We start from the raw sequence: 21,902 nt of genomic DNA on the forward strand, positions 1-21,902 counted from the left end.
ATGTGCTACTTTTTGACTCTGAATTATTTGATGAATAAACTCTAGGAAGCTATTTGAGAACAAAGTGTAAGGGAACCTCAACTATTAAAAATTCCTGGATTCCTATAGTAGCTCCAACCATCGACTAGGGAGTATAGAACATACATTGATATTAAAAAAAACTGTCTATTCTCCTGTAAGAATGACAGAAAAAGCAAATGTTTGGAAGGAAATGATCTATGTAATTTGAGCCTTGCTGCCTTCAAATTGAAGATCAAAATGGGTTCAAATAGAAATGAGCCATCACACCCAAGTCAGAAGAGGAGACTTGGTTTGTTATATCAGAAAGGCTCAGTTTTTGTATTTCAATTACTTTCTTAACTTGTAACTTCATATCAATCATCTGAGACTTAGCAGAAAGCACTCATTGATTGAATGTGTGAATTCAACACCCTTCCTTTGGTAGAAGTTTTATGAAATTGCTGAAAATACATTTTCACTGAAGGATTTCCATTTTTGAATTTACAAGAAAAAATTGTTTCCGGCTTAGGTAGTTATTTGAATATAGCAGCATTATCGTCATTCACTGTTTTTCATTCTAATATAAGAGTCCTGATGTCTTTGACACCAGAACAGTTATTAAGCAACATCCCTTATTGTCCTGAATAAGCTGGATACCATGAAACACAAGAAAAACAAAGAAAGGGGGAAAAAAACCCAACAGGAACTGAGGAAATGAGAGATATTGCACATTTCCTTTTGGAAATTATGGGTCCTCTCATACCATGCCTGCTATTTGCAAATGCCGATGTATGTAAATTTAACCTTCTTCCTTGTCCTACAATTTAACGTATCAACATGAGGTTCATAAACAGGGACAAATGAGATAGGAAGTTCCAGAAATGCCAGTGTTCTTGACTGCTTCCCACTAAGAACACAAGTGAGACATGAGAAACCTGGTTGGTTGAAGTTTGAAGCTCACTGCTTATGATTATAAGGTGATGATCTTTGACTTTTTTAGTTTGTGATTCTTAAACACGTTCACTGAAATGTATGTAGTCGAATTTGAATTTCTTTATTATTTGTAATAAATAAAGTGACTCTATGGTATAAAAGCACATTAAGAAACATTTTAGCAAAGCAACTGACTTACTTTCATTATCATTTTAAAATGTGTCTTTACTTGAAATTATAACCAAATTCATTGTAACTTAAGGGATCTACTGTTTCTAATTCTACATATTGTTAGATACTAACTAATGCTCTTTTTAAAATTATAGTTCATTTACAAGTTTCTTCAATTTCTGTTATACAGCAAAGTGACCCAGTCATATGCATATGTACATTATTATTTTTTTATTTTTTGGTGTTTGTCTTTTTAGGGACGCACCTGTGGCACATGGAAGTTCCCAGGCTAGGGGTCCAATTGGAGCTACAGCTGCCAACCTACACCACAGCCACAGCAATGCAGGATCCGAGCTGCCTCTGCGAACTACACCGCAGCTCTGGAACCCATGTCCTCATGGATTCTAGTTGGGGTTCGTGAGCCATGACAGGAATTCCTTTTTTCTTTTCCACACTATCTTCAATCATGTTCTAACACAAGAGATTGGACATAGCAGGATCCCATTCCCTATCCATTGCAGATGTAAAAGTTTGCATCTACTAACCCCAAACTCCTCACCATCCCACCCCGTCCTGCCTCCCCCCTGGCAACCAGGCGTTTGCTCTCCATGGCAGTGGTCTGATAGGATCATTGTGCCATATTTTAAATTCCACATTAAGTGATAACTAACGTTCTAATTCATGTCTAGTTTAATTTTGAAGTTCCTGAGCATATGGCGAAGTAGCATGTGACATAAAAATTTGTATGTTCAGTGGGTAGATGAGCTGATTAGGAATACAAAAAATAAATCTTCACTATTACTTCCAATTAAAAATCCATACAATATGTCTCCCCAATTATTCTACAGCTGATTTTCATATGTCAAAAATTAGAGTAGAGGAAAATATTTTGGGAAATAGAGCATTGGGAATAAATCTTGGGTGTTACTATGCTCATATAAGACATAAATCACTGGTGTTAAGTGGATGATACTTAAGTGTATTATATTACACATTTGTTTTCTATTAACTCCATTATAAGGGTATATTTTGAAATGTGAGAAGAATTACCTTACTTAAAAGTAATGCTTACATTTTCCACAAATGCAAAGAGGAGGAGAGAGTTGAAAGCTTTTTGGGTAATTTTGGCAAATGCCCTGTTTTGGATGAATTATCAGTTCCACAGATAATACTAGCTCTGAATTTATAAATTTATTTCTAAATTTCATAAATACTACTATTAAAGTAGAAAAGGAAATACTGTTTCAAAGCTGCTTAATCAATAAAACCGGAGGCTGGGTAAGTATACAATACGAAAATTTAAACAAATGGAAAATTTAAACCAGTTCAATTAAAGTGAATTGAGAATCTTATTCATTTACTTAAGTTCTGGCAAGATCTAAATATATTTAAGGGAAAAACTCTACCTAGAATTAAAGATATTATGAAATTGATATTCTATACAATATAAGCTAGACATTATTTCACTATTTTTAAAAAACTTAAAGATCATTCGTCACTTATTTTGTATCCAATAATTTGATTTTGAAATTTTATATATAGTTATTGACTAATTGCAGATGGCACGTGTCCTAAAGTTCTGTTCTTAAATCCTGCTTTCTTGTCTATTTGTACAGTGAAGGCAATTAAAAATAAATAAAATCACTGCTATATTTAGGAACTAATAGTCTGATAAAGTAATTATATTTGTGTATTGTCTATGATCTTAAGAATGAAATATTAGTTATAAATACAGATCATTTGAGAATTGAGGTATGTGTAATTTCTATAATATTTCTATGAAATTGAATGCAGCAGCAACATATTAATGTTAACAATCATGGTTACTCTGAGAGATAAGATACTTCTACTGCAGTAATAATGAAGTATAATTAGAAAATAAATAAAATAAGGCATTTATAATATATTTTAACATGCGAAAGCAAATTCAGCCACAGAAGAGAAGGAAATAATGCCCAATTTGTATTTACTAAATGTCATTATTGAATAATCTATCTTTATAAATAAACACATGTTTTAGAAAAATTATAGCATATTGAAATTTTACTTTTTTTTTTTTTGGTATGAACACTGCAGACATAATTAAAGTCATCTCTCATTTGTTCTGCATTTCTAAACTCTTCCTTCCCCTACCCTGAGGAAGAGAGGCAGAAAGGACCATCCCATCACAAACAAATCTATTTGTTTCACTATTTGCAACTTTGGTGCCATATCTTATTTATATAATGGGCCCTCGTATTTGAATTTGTTACTAATGCTTAATAAAATAATGCATTTCCTGATCTCGGGTCATCAAAAGTCTGTGAGGTTCTGAGCACACCACAACCTGAGTTGCTTAACTCAGGCTAGCTATCTAACCACAGGAGCAAGATTTAGGAACTCATATCGAATTCAGGAATGAGGTTTGACCAGAAACGGAGTAAGCCTAGGACTCTGAAATATGTTGCTGTTATATTGGAAAAGGAGCTAGTATGTTTTCGATACAGTGTAATGCAGCAGAGTAATTGCAAAACAGTAATATATGCATTGATTCGCCATGTACTTCTCCAACAGTGGGTCCATGACAACTAGATATTTCTGGGTCCTTTCAATGCATTGTAATAATAAAGGTGGACAGAGATAAATTGGACCAAATAACAGAATCCTTCCAGACGCTGGAAGGTCCCAACTCTTCACACAGTTAAGTGAAACTCTTCAGTAAATTAAGTCAAGATCAACTGCTGATCTCTTTAATTTAGACTCAAACCTTCTGGCATCTTTCCCTCAGAACAAAGTGCTTGGTTTCTAATTAGAAAATCACAATGAGTTTTTTGGCATTTGCAAGCCAAGCCAAAATAAGATTTTGAAACTCACATGACATTTAAAAATCTCTATTGTCCAATAGTCATAAAGTTCTTTTTTTAAAAAACGAAGACGGATGGACTAATGTAAGTGTAGAAGAATGATGGCCAAAGTTATACTAATTCTTATCTTGTAGTAGAATAATAACACATTTTTTCTTTTGAAGTTCTTATAATTTTATTTATATTTATTTATTTCGTCTTTTTAGGACCACACCTGAGGCATATGGACGTTCCCAGGCTAGGGGTTGAATCAGAGCTACAGCTGCTGGCCTACGCCACAGTCACAGCAACATAGGATTCAAGCTGCATCTGCGAACAACTACAGCACAGCTCAAAGCAGCACAGGATCCCTGACCCACTGAGCAAGGCCAGGGATCGAACCTGCAACCTTGTGGATACTAGTCGGATTCGTTTCTGCTGTGCCACACGGGAACTCCAATTTTGAGTAATTTTATATGCATTGGACACCAATATGCCATTTTTTAAAAGTTTTCAATATTATGGCATATCTTTAGGAGAAGGGATCTAAATGTTATTAAAATTCTGAGTAAATATTTGCATATAGGTGAAAATAAATCTCAAAACTTTTGGTTAAGTTAGAATGTATTCTACGAAAAGATGTTTAATAATTACTTCACATAAACAGTGTGCATACAACCAGATCGTCTTCCACCACCTGACACTACCGCTTATAAAAACAATTTAGTTCATTATCTTGGAGAAGTTAATGTTTCAGTCCAAGCCATGTGATTTTTGGACAAACCTCTTAACTGTTTGGGGTTTTCTTTCCTTATCTTTAAAATGAGGAAAAGAAAATTTGCCTTTTTTGGTTATTAGAGCTGTTGTGGTAATTACATCAATAATATCAAGTTTTTTAAACTATCAGTGCATTTAAAGGTAGATAGATGTGCATATATATGTATGTGCATATAGGGTCATATATAATATAAGCATTTTACAAATAAGTCATTATAATTTTCATTTATCATAAATGCATAAAAATATAAGATTAGAGAAAGATGGAATGATATTTATTCATTTAATTACATTTGATAAATGCTTCCCATCGATTTGAATCAATATACTACTACTAGTTAAGATTAAAAAGTTAAGCCTTTTCCTAGGAGGGCTCCAGTTTTTTCTGTTAGACAGGTAAATACTGTTTCTTCCCAAAATATTTCTTTTTTTTTTTTCCTTTTACATCCAAACCTGTGGCATATGGAAGTTCCAAAGCCGGGGGTTGAATCTGAGCTGCAGCTGAGGCCTATGCCACAGCCACAGCAGTGCCAAACTCAAGCTGCACCTGTGACCTATGCCATAGCTTGCAGCAATGCCAGATCCTTAACCCACTGAACGAGGACTGGGATTGAACTGGCATCCTCATGGACACCATGTCAGGTTCTTAACCTGCTGAGCCACAACGGGAACTCCCCAAAATATTTATTTGTTGAACATCTTTAAACCAAGCTGCTGCTCTTGTGACATTTTTCCTTATGTGGCAGCTAGCAATGCACTTAGCTCAGCAGAACATTTGGCATTCACTGTACATATTTTAGATGAAAATTGTCATAAGGCCACTACCTCTTGAACCTATTTCATTTAGTGTCAGTCTCTCATTTCCAGTCTCATTTTCAGGTAAAAGTGTTTCCTGTTTCCTTGAGTATATGATTATCTGGTAGATTGAGACATGGAAAACTATGTGGATTTTGTAAGTCATTTGAATATTACTTAAAATACAAAAACATCTGGGACTTAAATCCTGAGAATTAATTAAAAGTCCTCTTCTACTTCCATGCAATCCAATCAACCCATGACCAAGTTTTACTTATTAGTAATTAACCATTTATAATATCCTATGCTAGCTATCTCCTAATAATCTAAATACAAACACAATTCTTACTGAAAAACTTTGTCGTTAATGCTTCCAAAAGGGTCTATTTCTCACTCACAGTAGATACTATGCCAAACTACAAGTTTCTTAAAATACAGGTTGGAGGACAGTCTCTCTCAAGCACCAGTATACTTGTGGGAGTTCCCTTCGTGGCTCAGCAGTTAACAAACCCGACTAGGATCCATGAAAATGCGGGTTCGATCCCTGGCCTTGCTCAGTGGGTTAAGGATCCAGCGTTGCCGTGAGCTGTGGTGTAGGTTGCGGATGTGGCTCAGATCCTGCATTGCTGTGGCTGTGGTGTAGGCTGGCAGCTGCAGCTCCGATTCGACCCCTAGCCTGGGAACTTCCATATGCCATGGGTGCAGCACCCCTCCTCCACACACACACACAAAAATACTTATAAAGCAATGTGATAAAATTACTTTGGCATATCCTTGAATTATAGGTTTAGTACTCCTATTTTTTAAAAGTCCCTGAAGAATTCTGAAGCTCCATGATAAGCAATAATTTGCAATTTTCTAAAAGCACAAATGGGTGAAAATTTCTGTTCTTTACTCAACATTGGACACATAAAAAGTGCTTTAAAAAAATCCACACCTTTGCTGGTGGAAGGGAGGGAAAATACAATGACTGACAAGGGTGACTATTCTGAGACAGACAACAGACATCACAGATACATGCAACGTTGAAATGTCCCATATTTGCCGTAAAGGCAAGGCATGTTTTTAATTTCTAAAGTTGCAGCTTTATGTGATAACTCACATAATGGTGACTTATGAGAATTTTCAGATGTCAAGACACTCTATTCCTTTAAGGTTGTAAGGAGTGGCCTACCTTTGGTTTTTCATGCTGCTATTTGTTTTGCCCTAGCATTTTTTATTTTCCTTTCTTTTTTTGGGCACCCCATGGCATATGGAGTTTCTGGGCCAGGAATCAGGTCCAAGCTGCAGTCATGACCTATGCTGCAGCTGTGACAACACCAGATCCTTAACCCACTGTGCCCAGCGGAGGATCAAACCCACGTCTTGGCACTGTGGAGATACTACTAATCCTGTTGTGCCACAGCAGGACCACCACCTGTCTAAGCACTTCTGATGGGTCTTTCTCAGCCTTCCAGGTATGTTTTTTTTTTTCTATTTTTTTTTTTTTTTTTTTTTTAGCTTACTCACACCTTCACTTTCATTTTGGTATCCTATTATTAAGCATAATGATATATGAACACATTATACATTTAAATGGTGTGCATCACTACATAGGGCAAGAGATAGTAAAGGAAACACCATTTTATTTGTACAATCACACAGATTTGGGAAAAATCAATACAACAGACCATGTAAACAGGTATGTGACCCTGTTTTTCTAGAAGTGTATTTTTGCAGGTTAATTTCATTTTTCTTTTCTTTTTTTTTTTGCCTTTTTGCCTTTTTGCCTTTTCTAGGGCCGCTCCCACGGCATATGGAGATTCCCAGACTAGGGGGGTCTAATCAGAGCTGTAGCCACCGGCTTACATTCCAGCCACAGCAACGTGGGATCCGAACCACATCTGCAACCTACACCACAGCTCACGGCAACGCCAGATCGTTAACCCACTGAGCAAGGCCAGGGATCAAACCCACGACCTCATGGCTCCTAGTCGGATTCGTTAACTACTGCGCCACGACGGGAAATCCAATTTCATTTTTCATTGAAGTTTTACGTCAACCTCTATGAAGGCTAATGCTTTTTTTTTTTTTTTTTTTGGTCTTTTTTTTTGCCTTTTCTAGGGCAACTTCCTGTGGCATATGGAGGTTCCCAGGCTAGGGGTCTAATTGGAGTTGTAGCCACCGGCCTACGCCAGAGCCACAGCAACCCGGGATCTGAGCCGCATCTGTGACCTACACCACAGCTCATGGCAATGCCGGATCCTTATCCCATTGAGCAAAGCCAGGGATCGAACCTGCAACCTCATGGTTCCTAGTTGGATTCGTTAACCACTTTGCCACGACGGGAACTCCAAGGCTAATGCTTTGACCCATATAACTTCCATTTAATCAATGGTAATATAGGCAAATAAATATAGGCAGGCACAACATAGATTTCAGGTTATTATGCAAGACACACTTTCTAGATAATTCAGGAAAAAGAGATATTCTGGGTATTTTGGCTTATGCATCCAGAGACTTTAGAAATTTATCACCAGTATTCAAAGTTTCTACCGCTTTTGGCAGTATTTATAGCAAGAGAGTTTATTCTCACTCCTTTTCACTAGCTTGAAGAATGAATTACACATCTGCATTTTGGTTTCCTCTAAAATCTAGTTTACTACAAAACACGTGACCCGTGTCAGAGGGGACAGTGGCGTGTGGAGTGTTGGAGCTGAGGATGGAGACTCTGGGTTTAGAGTCCAACCCACTGGCCAGCGATGACCTTGGGTGGGTTACTTCTTTCAGGTTTAGTCTCCCCATTCAGAAATGAGGATACACTAGAATGCATATGGTACGACTGTTGAGAAAAATATATGAAATAATTCCTAAAAATACTTAATACAGTGTTTGATATATGTTATACACTCTGTTATTGCAAATATCTCTTTATACATATTACTATTGTTACTACTGAATCAATTACACAAACTTACTGCTAATCTTACTTTCATTTTTAGCCCTATTTCAATGTGAACAACATACACACAACATTATTATAAGATTCTTGTGTATATGCATATCTTATGATACGTTATGAAGATACCCAATATACGCTTCCTTATGAATATATTGATGAAGTCCAAGCCACAGCTGCAACCTATGCCACAGCTGCAGCAATGCTGGATCCTTAACCCACTGCACCGGGCCGGGGATCAAGCCCAGGACACCCCAGAGACAGCACGGGATCCTTAACCTACTGCACCACAGCAGGGATTACAAAGATGAGCAATTTTATAACCGTGTTGTAAAGCCTACATTATCTAATTTCAGTAAGAATGTTTTTTTTTAAATGTCTAAACTGCAAAGGGATTTGAGTAATACGAACATTTTTATGGATTAAACCAGCTTCTATTTGATAGGACATTGGATATATACCATGAAGATATTTTAAAGTTAAAAGTTTTAGTCAAGGAAAAATCCTTTGGGAAAGAATATTAACTAAATTTGGAGAGGATATAGATGTGATTTTACTCTATGTATCTCACAGTTATATGAACAGGTACCTTTGCTATTATTATTATTTTTTACCCATTTTTACCTATAAGAAAACTGAAGCTTGAAAAGTGAAAATTAGTTTGCTTACACTCTAGAGTATGTGCTGTGGGTTAAAGTTTCACAGTGTAATAACACAACTTTAATTCTCCACACAAATCAACCTTATGGAAATAGGTCACTTTTTCACAAAGGAATAAAATTCATCTCACTTTTGAAAATTAAAATTGCACATATGTATAAAGCAGAATCTCACTCCAAATGAATAAATAAATAACAAGCAGTTGAGGAATGGAGGAAGGAGAGACGGGAAAGAAGAAGGAATATAAAGCAATCTATTAACAGAGTTATCTCTGAGGAGTAGGATTATAGATTTTGATTTTTACATTACATAGTTACATTATACAGCCTAATTTGTAATCCTGAATAGGGATTGATTTTGTAATTTAAGAAGGAGACAGCATTAAAAAAAAAAGATCCCTCCCAGCCCAAATTACCAACTCACTGGCAATTCCGTCATGTTTCAAGACAACTATTATTGCACCTGAATGATGTACTCACGATAAAGAAAAAAAAGGTCTTTAAGAAGTTAAACTAATTTGTACTTTGTTAGGTTATGAATAATTAAAGGATTCCAGAGAAGTGGATCTGATGGAATGTGATATGACTTATTTTAAAAATTATTGCCTTATCAAAAAGCAGCATATCTAACATTAGTTCTAAATAAATATGTGTTGGTCAATAAATACACTCATTCTTAAATCCCCAGCAGGAAAGTTGAAGGAAACAGTTCATTATGCAACATGTACACGTAATATTGCCTGTTTAAGGACACTTAAAACTGTCTTCTTTCCAGTCATAGACACGATGCACTGATCTTAGTGAATCCCATTAGGAGGTTTGTTTATGTCTAATTCTAAAGTTTCTATTTTGAAATAGAGAACTTAAACTCATGGAGACATTTTCTTACCTACTGCATCACCTTATATGTTATAGCTAAGAAATCAAGATTTTGTGGCCAGTGGGTTATATATAAATGTTAACAGTTATTATTTATCTGTTTTAATTAAAAGTAATTTTTTTCTTTGCATACTTTTTGGTTTACACTGAACATGCGCTGATTTCATAATTAACACAATAAACGTGTTTCTAGTGATAATCATTTTTGTATGTGGGGGCCCTGTTGTGTGGCCTGGACAGCACTCCCTTTCCTAGAGTCACCCATTTCTTGCCTTTCTTTTTGTCTTCTCACATGCCAGGTGCCACCGGGACAATGACGGGGACACTGAGAAGGGAGGGGCCAGATGGTATCAGAGGAGTTGAAAAATGTCCTGGTGTCAAAAGAGGCAGGCTGTGAGGTCAGAACACGGGAGGTGCGGGGCAATCAGGGAGGGAGACTGGAGGGAGGGATGATGTCCTGCTGGGGGGCTTCATCCTGAGAGGCATGAAGGGGACTGAAAACCTGTGCCTAGTGGCGACATTTGCTTCCGAGGATCCAAAAGTTTCCAAATGTCTCTCATAAACATTAGCTCATTCTATAGAGCCCACTGTGAAGTATAAACACAGTGAAGCAGAACAAGAGACGTGTTTGGTAGCTTCCAATTTTGAAGATGGCTCATTCTGTATGTGCTTTTTGGTAAAGGCAGAGAAGCTGGCTGTTACTGTGGCACCTGACGGTGCATGAATCAGAAAACGTCCTCTCATGTTGTCTCCGTTTCGCTAACAATGAAGTATAAGAAACTGAGCTATAATACAGCAAAAGTAGAGTGAAGTAGAGTGACCTTTTTACCTACTGTAAAACTTTTTTTTTTTTTTTTTTTTTTTTTAGGGCTACACCTGAAGCATAGAACCTGAACCCCAGACTAGGGGTTGGATTGGAGCTGTAGCCGCTGGTCTACACCACAGCCACAGCAATGCCAGATCTGAGCTGTGTCTGCAACCTACACCACAGCTCATAGCAACGCTAGATCCTTAACGAACAAGGCCAGGGATGGAATCTGCATCCTCATGGATACTAGTCAAGTTCATTTCCACTGAGCCACGATGGGAACTCCATACCCACTGTAAATAATCTTTTGAGTACTGATTAATAAATTCTATGTAAAGAGACTAGAAAACTAATCTTCATGATGGATATTGAAGACTGGTGCCTGTCAGTGAACAAGAACAGCTCTTACTGTGAACTCAGATACTTTAACATAAAGCTAGAATGTCCAGGCAAATGCTACATATTATATCAGCAGCAGCAGCAGGAAATGCTTTGTTTTAAAACACTTAACATTGAGTGATTCATTCACTTTGTGGTTTTTTTTGTTTGTTTGTTTTTTGTTGTTGTTGTTTGCTTTTCAGGGCCACAGCTGTGGCATATGGAGGTTCCCAGGCTAGCGGTCTAATTGGAGCTGCAGCTGCCAGCCTATGCCACAGCCATAACAACTCAGGATCTGAGCTGTGTCTGTGACCTACACCACAGACATGGCAATGCTGGATCCTTAACCCATTGAGCAAGGCCAGGGATCAAACCCGAGTTGGATTCGTTTCTGCTGTGCCTCAATGGGAGCTCCCACTTTGTGTTAACACCATGGTTTATACAAAGATATTTCTGATTTGAACTGACTCTCAACTTTAAAGCAGAGTTCTGATATACAGAGTAAAGAATAAAAGCCTGAAATTGCTTTCATGCTTATTTAATCATGTGAGTGTTTTTAACGTTAAAATAGAACGGATTATAAATGACTCCATTTATTTTACAAAAGACTGTACCTGTGCTTTATAAAAAAATGTCATATACATTCACCTCCACTTTCTATGATGGTATTTTTGAAAGAATGACAAATTTGAGGAAAGATCAAAGTAGATGCACTTCTAGTTAAAATACTTTATCATCATCTTTTTTTAGTCGATACTCATCATATTGTTACAGAATAGAAATTATGTTATGGCTATCTCAGATTTTAAGATTCTCTTTTAAATCAAATTCATTAAAAGTTGGGAATCACCACAGCATTTTGGAAAATGTGTGGGTTATGCATGGGTTATCAAATTTTGGTTTAAATTTTGCTTTAGCAGTGTGACATTAGCTAGGCCTCTGGACTTCAGCTTCCTCTTCTGTAAAATGGAGTTAATTGTACTTTGTTTTCAAGGTTGTTGTAAAGATGACAGGTGTTCCATGGACACTTCTGAGTGAAAATTCTAGTATGCCTGGTATGTATGCTCAGAATCTGATGGCTTCTTTATTTTTTTTTCCTTTTTTTTTTTTGTCTTTTTAGGGCTGAACCCGCAGCATATGGAGGTTCCCAGGCTAGGGGTCAAATAGGAGCTGTAGCTGCTGGCCTACGCCACAGTCACAGCAGCTTGGGATTTGAGCTGCATTTTTGACCCACACCATATATTATGGAAATGCTGGATCCTTAACCCACTGAGTGAGGTCAGGGATTGAACCTGCATCCTCACGGATCTTAGTCAGGTTCGTTAACCACTGAGCCACGACAGGAACTCCTGTTGGCGTCATTATTATTATTGTTATCAATATGTTGCCCTCACACCAAACACAAATAATGTAGTCAGGTTTGTAAATGACCATTCGACTGGATATTTTCAATCATTCACTGCATAATTTTTTGCAGTAAAAATTAAACCTTCCCATGGAACCTGCAAGAGTGGCAAACAGATGACGTTTCAATTAACAGGCATTCTCTTGATACTGAAGCTGTATTTGATATTTAGCCAGCTCAGCGGATTAGTGATCACTGTTTTCTATTGCTTTAACAAACCCCCAAAGCCAACAAGCTTCTATAGATTACATTAACCAAGAGACACAGAAATAGACATAGAGATAAAATGCTTTATACAATGAAACTAGAACACACCCTCACACCATGCACAAAAATAAACTCAAAATGGCTGAAAGACTTAAATATACGACAGGACACCATCAAACTCCTAGAAGAAAACATAGGCAAAACACTCTCTGACATCAACATCATGAATATTTTCTCAGGTCAGTCTCCCAAAGCAATAGAAATTAGAGCAAAAATAAACCCATGGGACCTCATCAAACTGAAAAGCTTTTGCACAGCAAAGGAAACCAAAAAGAAAAAAAAAAGACAACTTACAGAATGGGAGAAAATAGTTTCAAATGATGCAACTGACAAGGGCTTAATCTCTAGAATATACAAGCAACTTATACAACTCAATAGCAAAAAAGCCAATCAATCAATGGAAAAATGGGCAAAAGACCTGAATAGACATTTCTCCAAGGAAGATAAACAGATGGCCAACAAACACATGAAAAAATGCTCAACATCGCTGATTATAAGAGAAATGCAAATCAAAACTACCATGAGATACCACCTCACACCAGTCAGAATGGCCATCATTAATAAATCCACAAATAACAAGTGCTGGAGGGGCTGTGGAGAAAAGGGAACCCTCCTGCACTGCTGGTGGGAATGTAAACTGGTACAGCCACTATGGAGAACAGTTTGGAGATACCTTAGAAATCTATACATAGAACTTCCATATGACCCTGCAATCCCACTCTTGGGCATCTATCCGGACAAAGCTCTACTTAAAAGAGACACATGCACCCGCATGTTCATTGCAGCCCTATTCACAATAGCCAGGACATGGAAACAATCCAAATGTCCATCGACAGATGATTGGATTCGGAAGATGTGGTATATATACACAATGGAATACTACTCAGCCATAAAAAAGGATGACATAATGCCATTTGCAGCAACATGGATGGAACTAGAGAATCTCATACTGAGTGAAATGAGCCAGAAAGACAAAGACAAATACCATATGATATCACTTATAACTGGAATCTAATATCCAGCACAAATGAACATCTCCTCAGAAAAGAAAATCATGGACTTGGAGAAGAGACTTGTGGTTGCCTGATGGGAGGGGGAGGGAGTGGGAGGGATCGGGAGCTTGGGCTTATAGACACAACCTAGAATAGATTTATAAGGAGATCCTGCTGAATAGCATTGAGAACTATGTCTAGATACTCATGTTGCAACAGAAGAAAGGGTGGGGGAAAAAACTGTAACTGCAATGTATACATCTAAGGATGACCTGACCCCCTTGCTGTACAGTGGGAAAATAATAAAAAAAAATGCTTTATAAAGGGTTACATTTTTAATTTTTTTTTTTTTTGGTATATTCTAGGGCTGCACCTGTGGCATATGGAGATTCCCAGGCTAGGGGTCTAATCGGAGCTGTAGCCGCCAGCCTTTGCCAGAGCCACAGCAACTCGGGATCCGAGTTGAGACCTGAGTTGAGTTGAGATCCGAGTTGAGACCTGAGACCTACACCACAGCTCATAGCAACGCCGGATCCTTAACCCACTGAGTGAGGCCAGGGATTGAACCCGCAACCTCATGGTTCCTAGTCAGATTCGTTAACCACTGAGCCATGATGGAAACTCCATAAAGGGTTACATTTTTAAGGGGCATTTGTGGTTTCAAAGTACAGGCCTAAAGGAAAAACAGTAATATTTTAATAATATAGTTTAAAAAGCAATTTCCTTTAAAGGAATTCATGAAAAACTTTAACATGCCATTCTGTGTCAAATTTATTTAAACACTGTTAGTGCTTCAATTGTTATTAAGCTAAATGGCCATAGTTTCATTAATGCACTGAAAGTGAAAACTACCTAAATACTACTAATAAGACCTAAAAGTACTATTTGGCCTCATAAATGGCATCATATTGATTCTGAGTTAATCATAACTTGAGCGTAGGAAAACTTTTTGTTCAGCAAATGCAAGCAGGCACAGACTTTCTGACGTCTTCATGCTTAGTGCCCAAACTCATACCTGTCGGTGAGTTCCCTGTCGTCATAGGATCATCTGGGTCCCAGGTGCTCCAGCATTATCTGAAAGAATGTGTGAACTGTGCCCAAGAATAACATCAACTACCCTGGGGTGGAAGGCACTGTAATTTAAAAATCCTGACATACCATGCAACTTGCACAGGTGAATTCAGACTTGAGAGTATCTGGCTCTAGAAGTGGCAAGGTCCCTGTTTCTGCCGTCTTTGGAAGCCAGCACTTTGAAGTCAGTGAGAGGGGAATGATGCCATGATGAGTGAGAGGGGACAGATGTCACCGACAAGAGAGGAAACTTCCAGGTGAGTGTTCACTAGTTCGGGCCACTCTCTGAGCAGTTTTCATCCTCTCAAAGGTTTCTGCCGAGTGGCCACTAACTTAGGGAAATTCATTCCCTGTTGCCAGGGAAACCTACTGTATCCACTTCTGATTATTTTAAGAGTTGGGAAAATTGTGCAATAAATAACAGCAATGTACGCATAATTATATTTTTCTAAACCTCAACTTGATTTCAATCTCAGGTTCCCATACTGCCTGTGGAGAATTCAGCCAGCTCAGATTAATCATGGTCAGGAGTTCCTTTGTCAACTCAGGGGTTTATTGCCCCCTCTCTTTTTCCTGGGTTGGATTAAAGTTTTGGAGGTGCTGGTAGCCGGGGGTAGCTGATCTTCCCACCTCTCCACATTGCACCCACTGAAACATCTGTATCCTGTCAGTGCTGGTCCAAGCCTAGGATCCACCTCCCCTGCCTTCCTGCAAAGGTGATTATGTTTGCTCTCTACCAAACCTTCTCCAGTCTTGAAAGCACGGAGAAACACTCTATAGACATATATATATATATTTTTTCCTTACAGGATTGCACCTGGAATGCACTGATATTGGGGAATTTGGTGAAGCCTCCACGGACTTCGATTTGGACAAACATCTCTCCTGTGTTCCAAATGGACTTATTGTACAGACTTAGACCCAAGCTGCAACCAAATATCTTAGATATTGCTACCTCTTGGGCCTTCTTCTCAGCCTGGACAATATTTATCTTGTACAGGTGGACAGGAGTCCTTTATTTATTTATACATTTTCGGATAGGAGCTCTTTAAATGTACTGTTTTATATCCAGAGCCTACTAAAAATGAAGGCTTTTGAAACTCAAAATCCCCTTTCTCACAAATCATTGTTTTTGAGCTTTGAAAAATCTTCATTTAAACTCAACAGCCAAGACTGTTCTCTTCTCTTGTTCAGCAGTGGTGTTTCTGCTGTGACAATCCTGCCCTGACTTCATGCATTCAGAGATGGAGTCTGAATGATGAGAGAACCACAGGTTCTAAAACAACAATAACAACCACAATAAAATAATTACAGTGTACACAAAGCATATGGATTAATATGTCAAATAGTAAACAAATTGTGATTGATTTCTCTGTCCTTGCTTTATAAGATCAAGCCTGCTGTTTAAAAAGGATCAAAAGGGAATAATACGCAGGATACCTGGATTAGAGATTCTTTCTGCCTTGGTTTATAAAAACAGTAACATTTTTTAAAAGTCAAATCAGTGGGTTAAGGATCTGGCGTTGCCGTGAGCTGTGGTGTAGCTTGCAGACGTGGCTTGGATCCCGCGTGGCTGTGGCTGTGGGGTAGGCCGGTGGTTAGAGCTCTGATTAGACCCCTAGCCTGGGAACCTCCATGTGCCACGGGAGCGGCCCTAGAAAAGGCAAAAAGACAAAAAAAAAAAAAAAAAAAGTCAAATCAGGGATGGAACGTTACAGATAAATTAAAGCATCATAAGTCTCTATAAGTTTTGATCTTTGATTAAGCAGCTTAACAAAGGGATTTGACTAGTTGAAGCATCTAAGGTATTAACTAGTTATGTTAGCAGTTTGAATGTTAGAAAAGCTCTTTCAGATGAAAAGGTACTTAGTAATTATAAAACTGACCCAATGTAAGGTTTGCCTTGTTTCCTTGGGACGGCTTCCTTAGCTCTGATTCTTGTCTTCAAAACTTCAGTGGCTTCCTTTTTTTCTTTTTTTTTAAATCCTTCAGTGAATTTTATTACATTTATACGTGTGCAACAATCATCACAACCAAATTTTACAGCATTTCCATCCCGAACCCTCAGTGCCTCCCCCTACGCCCCACCCTGTCTCACTTGGAAACCATAGATTGTTCAAAGTCTGTGAGTCCGTATCTGTTCTGCCTCGGCTTCCTTTTCTTTCTCCCATAAAATCCCAACAGTTTAATACAACACTCAGGGACCATCACAACTGCTGTGATCTGACTTGACCCCACCTCTCCAGGCTTTGCTTTTGCTGGGAACCTTCATGAATTGGGTCCTGGGGCCCAATGGCTTTCTGCTTTTCTCTCAACCTCTTCCTGAACTTTGCAGGCTCCAGGAATTGACCAGCGGAAGCCCTCCCCTGGTGGCGTGCCCTTCCTTCCTGGTCACTGAACAGGCTGCCCCCCTTGCCCCCGTGCCGGGGGGCCCTCAGTCTGTCCTTCCTCCATCATAAGACATCACCAGGCTCTCTCATCTCTCACCTATGGCACTTAAGTCTACACTGCATCAGTGAAAAGACAGACCCAAAAGGATAAAACTTGGGTTTTACCCCTGGTTCAAACAACCTCAAAAGATCCCTTCAATTCTCCTGTCAGTCTGTGGAACTCCTAGCTGTGTGCATTATTTTCAGCCTGAGGTCTTGTGTGTAGAAATCAAGTCTCCATTTCCAACAGGGCTTTGGACTTTGTAAATATTTCCTGAATCAAATAGAAGGGCAGATGAGAAATAAGAAGTTTACTGACAAATCCAATGGGATAAATGGGGATAGCAATGGTAAGTTTATTTTAGTTGACTATAAATATAATAAATGTTATCTTATTGACAGAGTGTATGGGGAGCGCTCACTATGGTCCCTTTCCTGTCCCGTCCATCTCAGTCAGCAATTGTGATTTCCTCCTCTACTGTCTGCAGAATAAAAGTTTTAAATCTCTTTCTTTGTACAGTTAAGAAGAGGTAACATACAGTAGCTCAAAGCAAGGAAAAAGGCTGTAGATTAATGATGAATTCATGTTTCTTTTTTCTTTTCTTTTTTTTTTTTGGTCTTTTTGTCTTTCTAGGGCTGCATCTGGGGCATCCTGAGGTCCCAGGCTAGGGGTCCAATCGGAGCTGTAACCGCTGGCCTATGCCAGAACCACAGCAACACGGGATCCAAGTGGCATCTGTGACCTACACCACAGCTCATGGCAATGATGGATCCTTAACCCACTGAGCGAGGCCAGGGATCGAACCTGCATCCTCATGGATGCTAGTCAGGTTCCTTAACCGTTGAGCCATGATGGGACCTCCTGAATTCACGTTTCATCTGACAACATTCTGAATAAGCTCAGAAAATACCCAGTTAGATGATTTTATCTAAAGAAGATAAAAATAACTCAGTGCCCTGACAACAATTTAAACCTTTTTAGTATTTCAATAAGTGGCATTTGATGTCTTAGCTTCATCTTGGTAAAGATTATTTATCTCAGAGAAGGTAACAATAAGCTTACCTCTGTCCTTCTTAGCCCATCACACTTGCTATTCAATTATGCGGTCTTTGCTTGTGGATACCTGAAATAGTGAGACAGAATAGAAAAATAAATTAAGTATAACTCACTAGCATTTTGTGAAAAGCAAACATTTACAATTTTAATTGATGACAGACACACACTTCATAAAACTATTAGCATGCAACTCCAGCTGCAAATACTGAACAGCAATATGCCTTAGCTGGTTAGCAGCAAAAAAGTAAACCAATCACATCGACAAAAGCCACCATCAACAAAGAAACTGTATTTAAAAATGAACAGTTTTGGCGTCATCCCTACCATCATTTTTGCTTTCTTTTTTTTTTCCCATCAAAATTTAGCTGACGTTTGATGTTAGCAAGAGCTGCAGTACTATTATTGTTAATTTTAGTTCTGTTTATTACCTTGAGGGTTATATCCTATAAAATAATTTTGGTGCCTCTAGTTAATGTTAATTATTTGTTTTAATAACCTGTAGACCTATTTGTTATGTTTTTGTAGGTTTACTTTTTTAACTATCAGGAACTTAATAACTGAGAATATTTAACATTACTGTTGCATAGGCAAAATTACAGAGTTACTGTTATGTTACCTGTTTAACGTTTAGTCATCCTTTGAGTCCTGCGACATATTTCCTTAATAATCATCAGCCATCAAGTCTGATAGTCTCAAAAGAAATATCAGCCCTCTAAACTGCCTTCAAGGGCGGTGATATTTAGCACTGAAAATTACAAATAAAGTTTTTGAGGTTGAATAGTAACAATTGGCCAGTGACACTGATGGTTTGTTTGTCAAAACAAATTGGTATAAACTACGCAAATGAAGCCCACACACTCCTTTGAGTGAAAACAATAAAGTGAATCTACGCAATGCTTACATGTTGGATGGGATATTTAATGTGCGGGAAACTCAAAGGTTGAAGAACTAGGCATTTAGACAGTGGTAAGTGGTAATCTTACCTCTTTATACTCCATTACTCTTTCTCACGAGAGACATGCTAATGCAAACAAGTCAACCAGAATTTGTGTTTAGCAAGATAAAGCTTAGAGGATAGTTTAAAATCCATTTATTATTCTAAATCCATTTTTTCCCATTAACATGTTATACATTAGTGTTTACTAACCATGATTCATGTAACAGTTTAGTTTGTTAACTTTTAAATTATTTAACAACCATAAGTTATTAATACACTTTTAAAGTATTACACAAATATCTTAAAACAGGCTTGGGTTCATTTTTGTAAGTTTTAAATAGAAAACATTTTAGGCATCTCTTGAAGAAGAAATAAAGCAGGCATTTAAAGCTAGAAAACAAGTAATTCCAAATTTGGTATTTACAAAAGTTTTCAGCTTTATTGACAAATTATGGCAAACATATCTGACAAATTGTGGTTTCCTATTTAGAGAAGCTTACACATGGAACTTTAAGTGTGTGTGTTTTTCTTTTTTAACAAATACAGGTTAAAACACTGAACAAATTCAGTTAGCTACATACATACAGTAGCTGCTTGTTTTCAACCCCATTAAAACAGCATTTAAAATTAAATTTACAAACTTAATATCGAACATCTTCATCTAACTAACAGATATTAAAAGACAGGTTAAAACATCTTATCTACAACTTTATTATAGCTAATTCAAATATCATGTTACAGTCTTTTAGCAACCCTAAACAATGTTTTTGCTAGTTGATTGAGACTCAAAAATCTGATAACAGATTCATGCTCTTTCTTTAAAAAAAAAATAAATAAAAAGAGAAAAAAATAAAGATATTACACACAACAATGAAAACAACCAAGGGAATATCACCCTACTAAATGATTTATAGACAATGCTTGCCGATGTCTTTTTTAGTCCGTTTTGTAAAATAATACTAGTGTCAATGTCACACCAACAGTATAAGGGAAATACAAGTAATATGTGGGAGCAGTTGTGAGCAGTTATCCCTAGAATAGGAACAACAACAAAAAAGGACTATTACTTGTCATGTTGCTGTTTATGTGGAGACCACAGGCTGTGAACTGCCTTTGACTTGAGTCACAGGTGAGGGGGACCCTCAGTATCTACCATAGGGATGCTCCCTGTATCCCCCTCGGGCTGACCTTGGCAGTGGTGCCTTCAGGCTGGAGCGGGTCGTGGCCCATTCTTCTGGTGCTATGAACAAGAGAAAGACAATAACATTCACTTGGCTTCACAGTGATTGAAAACAGTTATTTAAGATGCAATAGTCAAAGAGAACAAAAGGTCTCAACCCTGAAGGCTCAAGCCTTACTAGAATTTTCCACATGACCAGTTCATCCAAAAAAAAAGGGTATATTTTGAGATGCAGCCACTGGAATTAAACTTGTGAGGTGTTTTCAAGGTTAAAGTCCATTTGGTATGTGTTAAACAGAAAGAGGAGCGCCATTGTAAACCATCCCTCCTTAATCCCGAAACGGAATCCTGAAACAAACTGGACATAGGAAACCCTTGTTTCTTAGCCCCTGATTATCTTGAGACGCACATGGGAATCTTGAAACAAAGAACCCCAAACAAAACTGATGCCTGTTCTCTAGCTCCCAAAACAAATGATTAGAAGCTCTACAGGGGGTGACCTAGGGTTTGCTAGTTTTAATGCTTCCCTGAATGATTCACGGTCCAGGGTTAGATTCACTGTGTGAAACAAAAGTCAGTGACAGAGCAGCAGGATGTGGGCTGGAGTAAAATTTAAGCAGACAGTCAGTAAAGGAAAAAAAGATCATCCGTCAGCTTTTCCAAATGAACAGGCTGGAAAATAAGGAGGTATTAGCATACTAGGTAGGAAAACCCCTCATTTCTCTCATAATCTGACTTCCAGTAACCTCAATGTTGTGGGACCAAGCCAAAAAACAAGAAATAAGCAAGCAAGCTCTTGAGTATTATGGTAAATGGCTTTTGTAAAGTCTATGCGCCCAGAAGGGAAAGGCAGTGTTCCCTCCAAGGGCCAAGGACTCAACATTGGGTTTATAGTGACTTATGTGATCTAGAAACTGGGCTCCCTGGGTCTTTCCATCAGAATTCAGTCTTTCATTAGACAGCAGATTTCATGCATCGGACTAGAGTTGAAGGAAGCACAGATATAAGAAAAGGGATTACTAGAAACAGACACACTGGCATTGATGCTGATGTAGAAGGTGGTGGTAATGAAAGTGACTGGAAAATTGCTGCAGGTAGAGGCCAGCTGATATCGGGTTCATACCCCTGGACAGTTCAAGTAGCAAAAACAATAAGAAAAGTGTCAACTGCACTTTCCATACTACAAGTCAAGAGTGATATATGTATGGTGATATAATGATATACAATATAGAAAAATGAACAAAAGTTGGATTAAAATGGGAAAATGGCACGAATGAGTGAACATTAGGTTTCTGAGAGTATTCTTCATCAGGATATCTTGATTACAAATGACATCTGCTGATAAATGAAAAATTACATCTCTTTTACTATTTAAGGTAAATGCTTGAGTTTATTTCAGTATAT

The 21,902-nt window shown here is 37.9% G+C and overlaps 1 protein-coding gene across 6 annotated transcripts in view; it reads right to left on the minus strand.

Moving 5' to 3' along the window:
- KHDRBS2 (KH RNA binding domain containing, signal transduction associated 2) overlaps positions 1-21,902 on the minus strand; it is a 546,959-nt gene that overhangs the window by 22,845 nt on the left and 502,212 nt on the right. For 3 of the 6 annotated variants that reach the window (XR_002345643.1, XR_002345644.1, XM_021098559.1), the window contains exons 9-10: positions 20,507-20,558; positions 18,388-18,448 (exon numbers count right to left, since the gene is read on the minus strand). Coding sequence is in view for 2 of the 6 variants with exons in the window: in XM_021098559.1 (XP_020954218.1) it covers positions 18,424-18,448; positions 20,507-20,558 (77 nt within the window). In the remaining 4 variants the exon portion in view is untranslated. Of the gene's footprint in view, positions 1-18,387; positions 18,449-18,479; positions 20,559-21,902 lie in introns of those variants that run through there. The other 3 variants (XR_002345641.1, XR_002345642.1, XM_021098557.1) reach the window with 2 other exon arrangements.

The sequence above is a fragment of the Sus scrofa genome, chromosome 7 (assembly GCF_000003025.6).
Source record: "Sus scrofa isolate TJ Tabasco breed Duroc chromosome 7, Sscrofa11.1, whole genome shotgun sequence".
NCBI lineage: Eukaryota > Metazoa > Chordata > Mammalia > Artiodactyla > Suidae > Sus > Sus scrofa.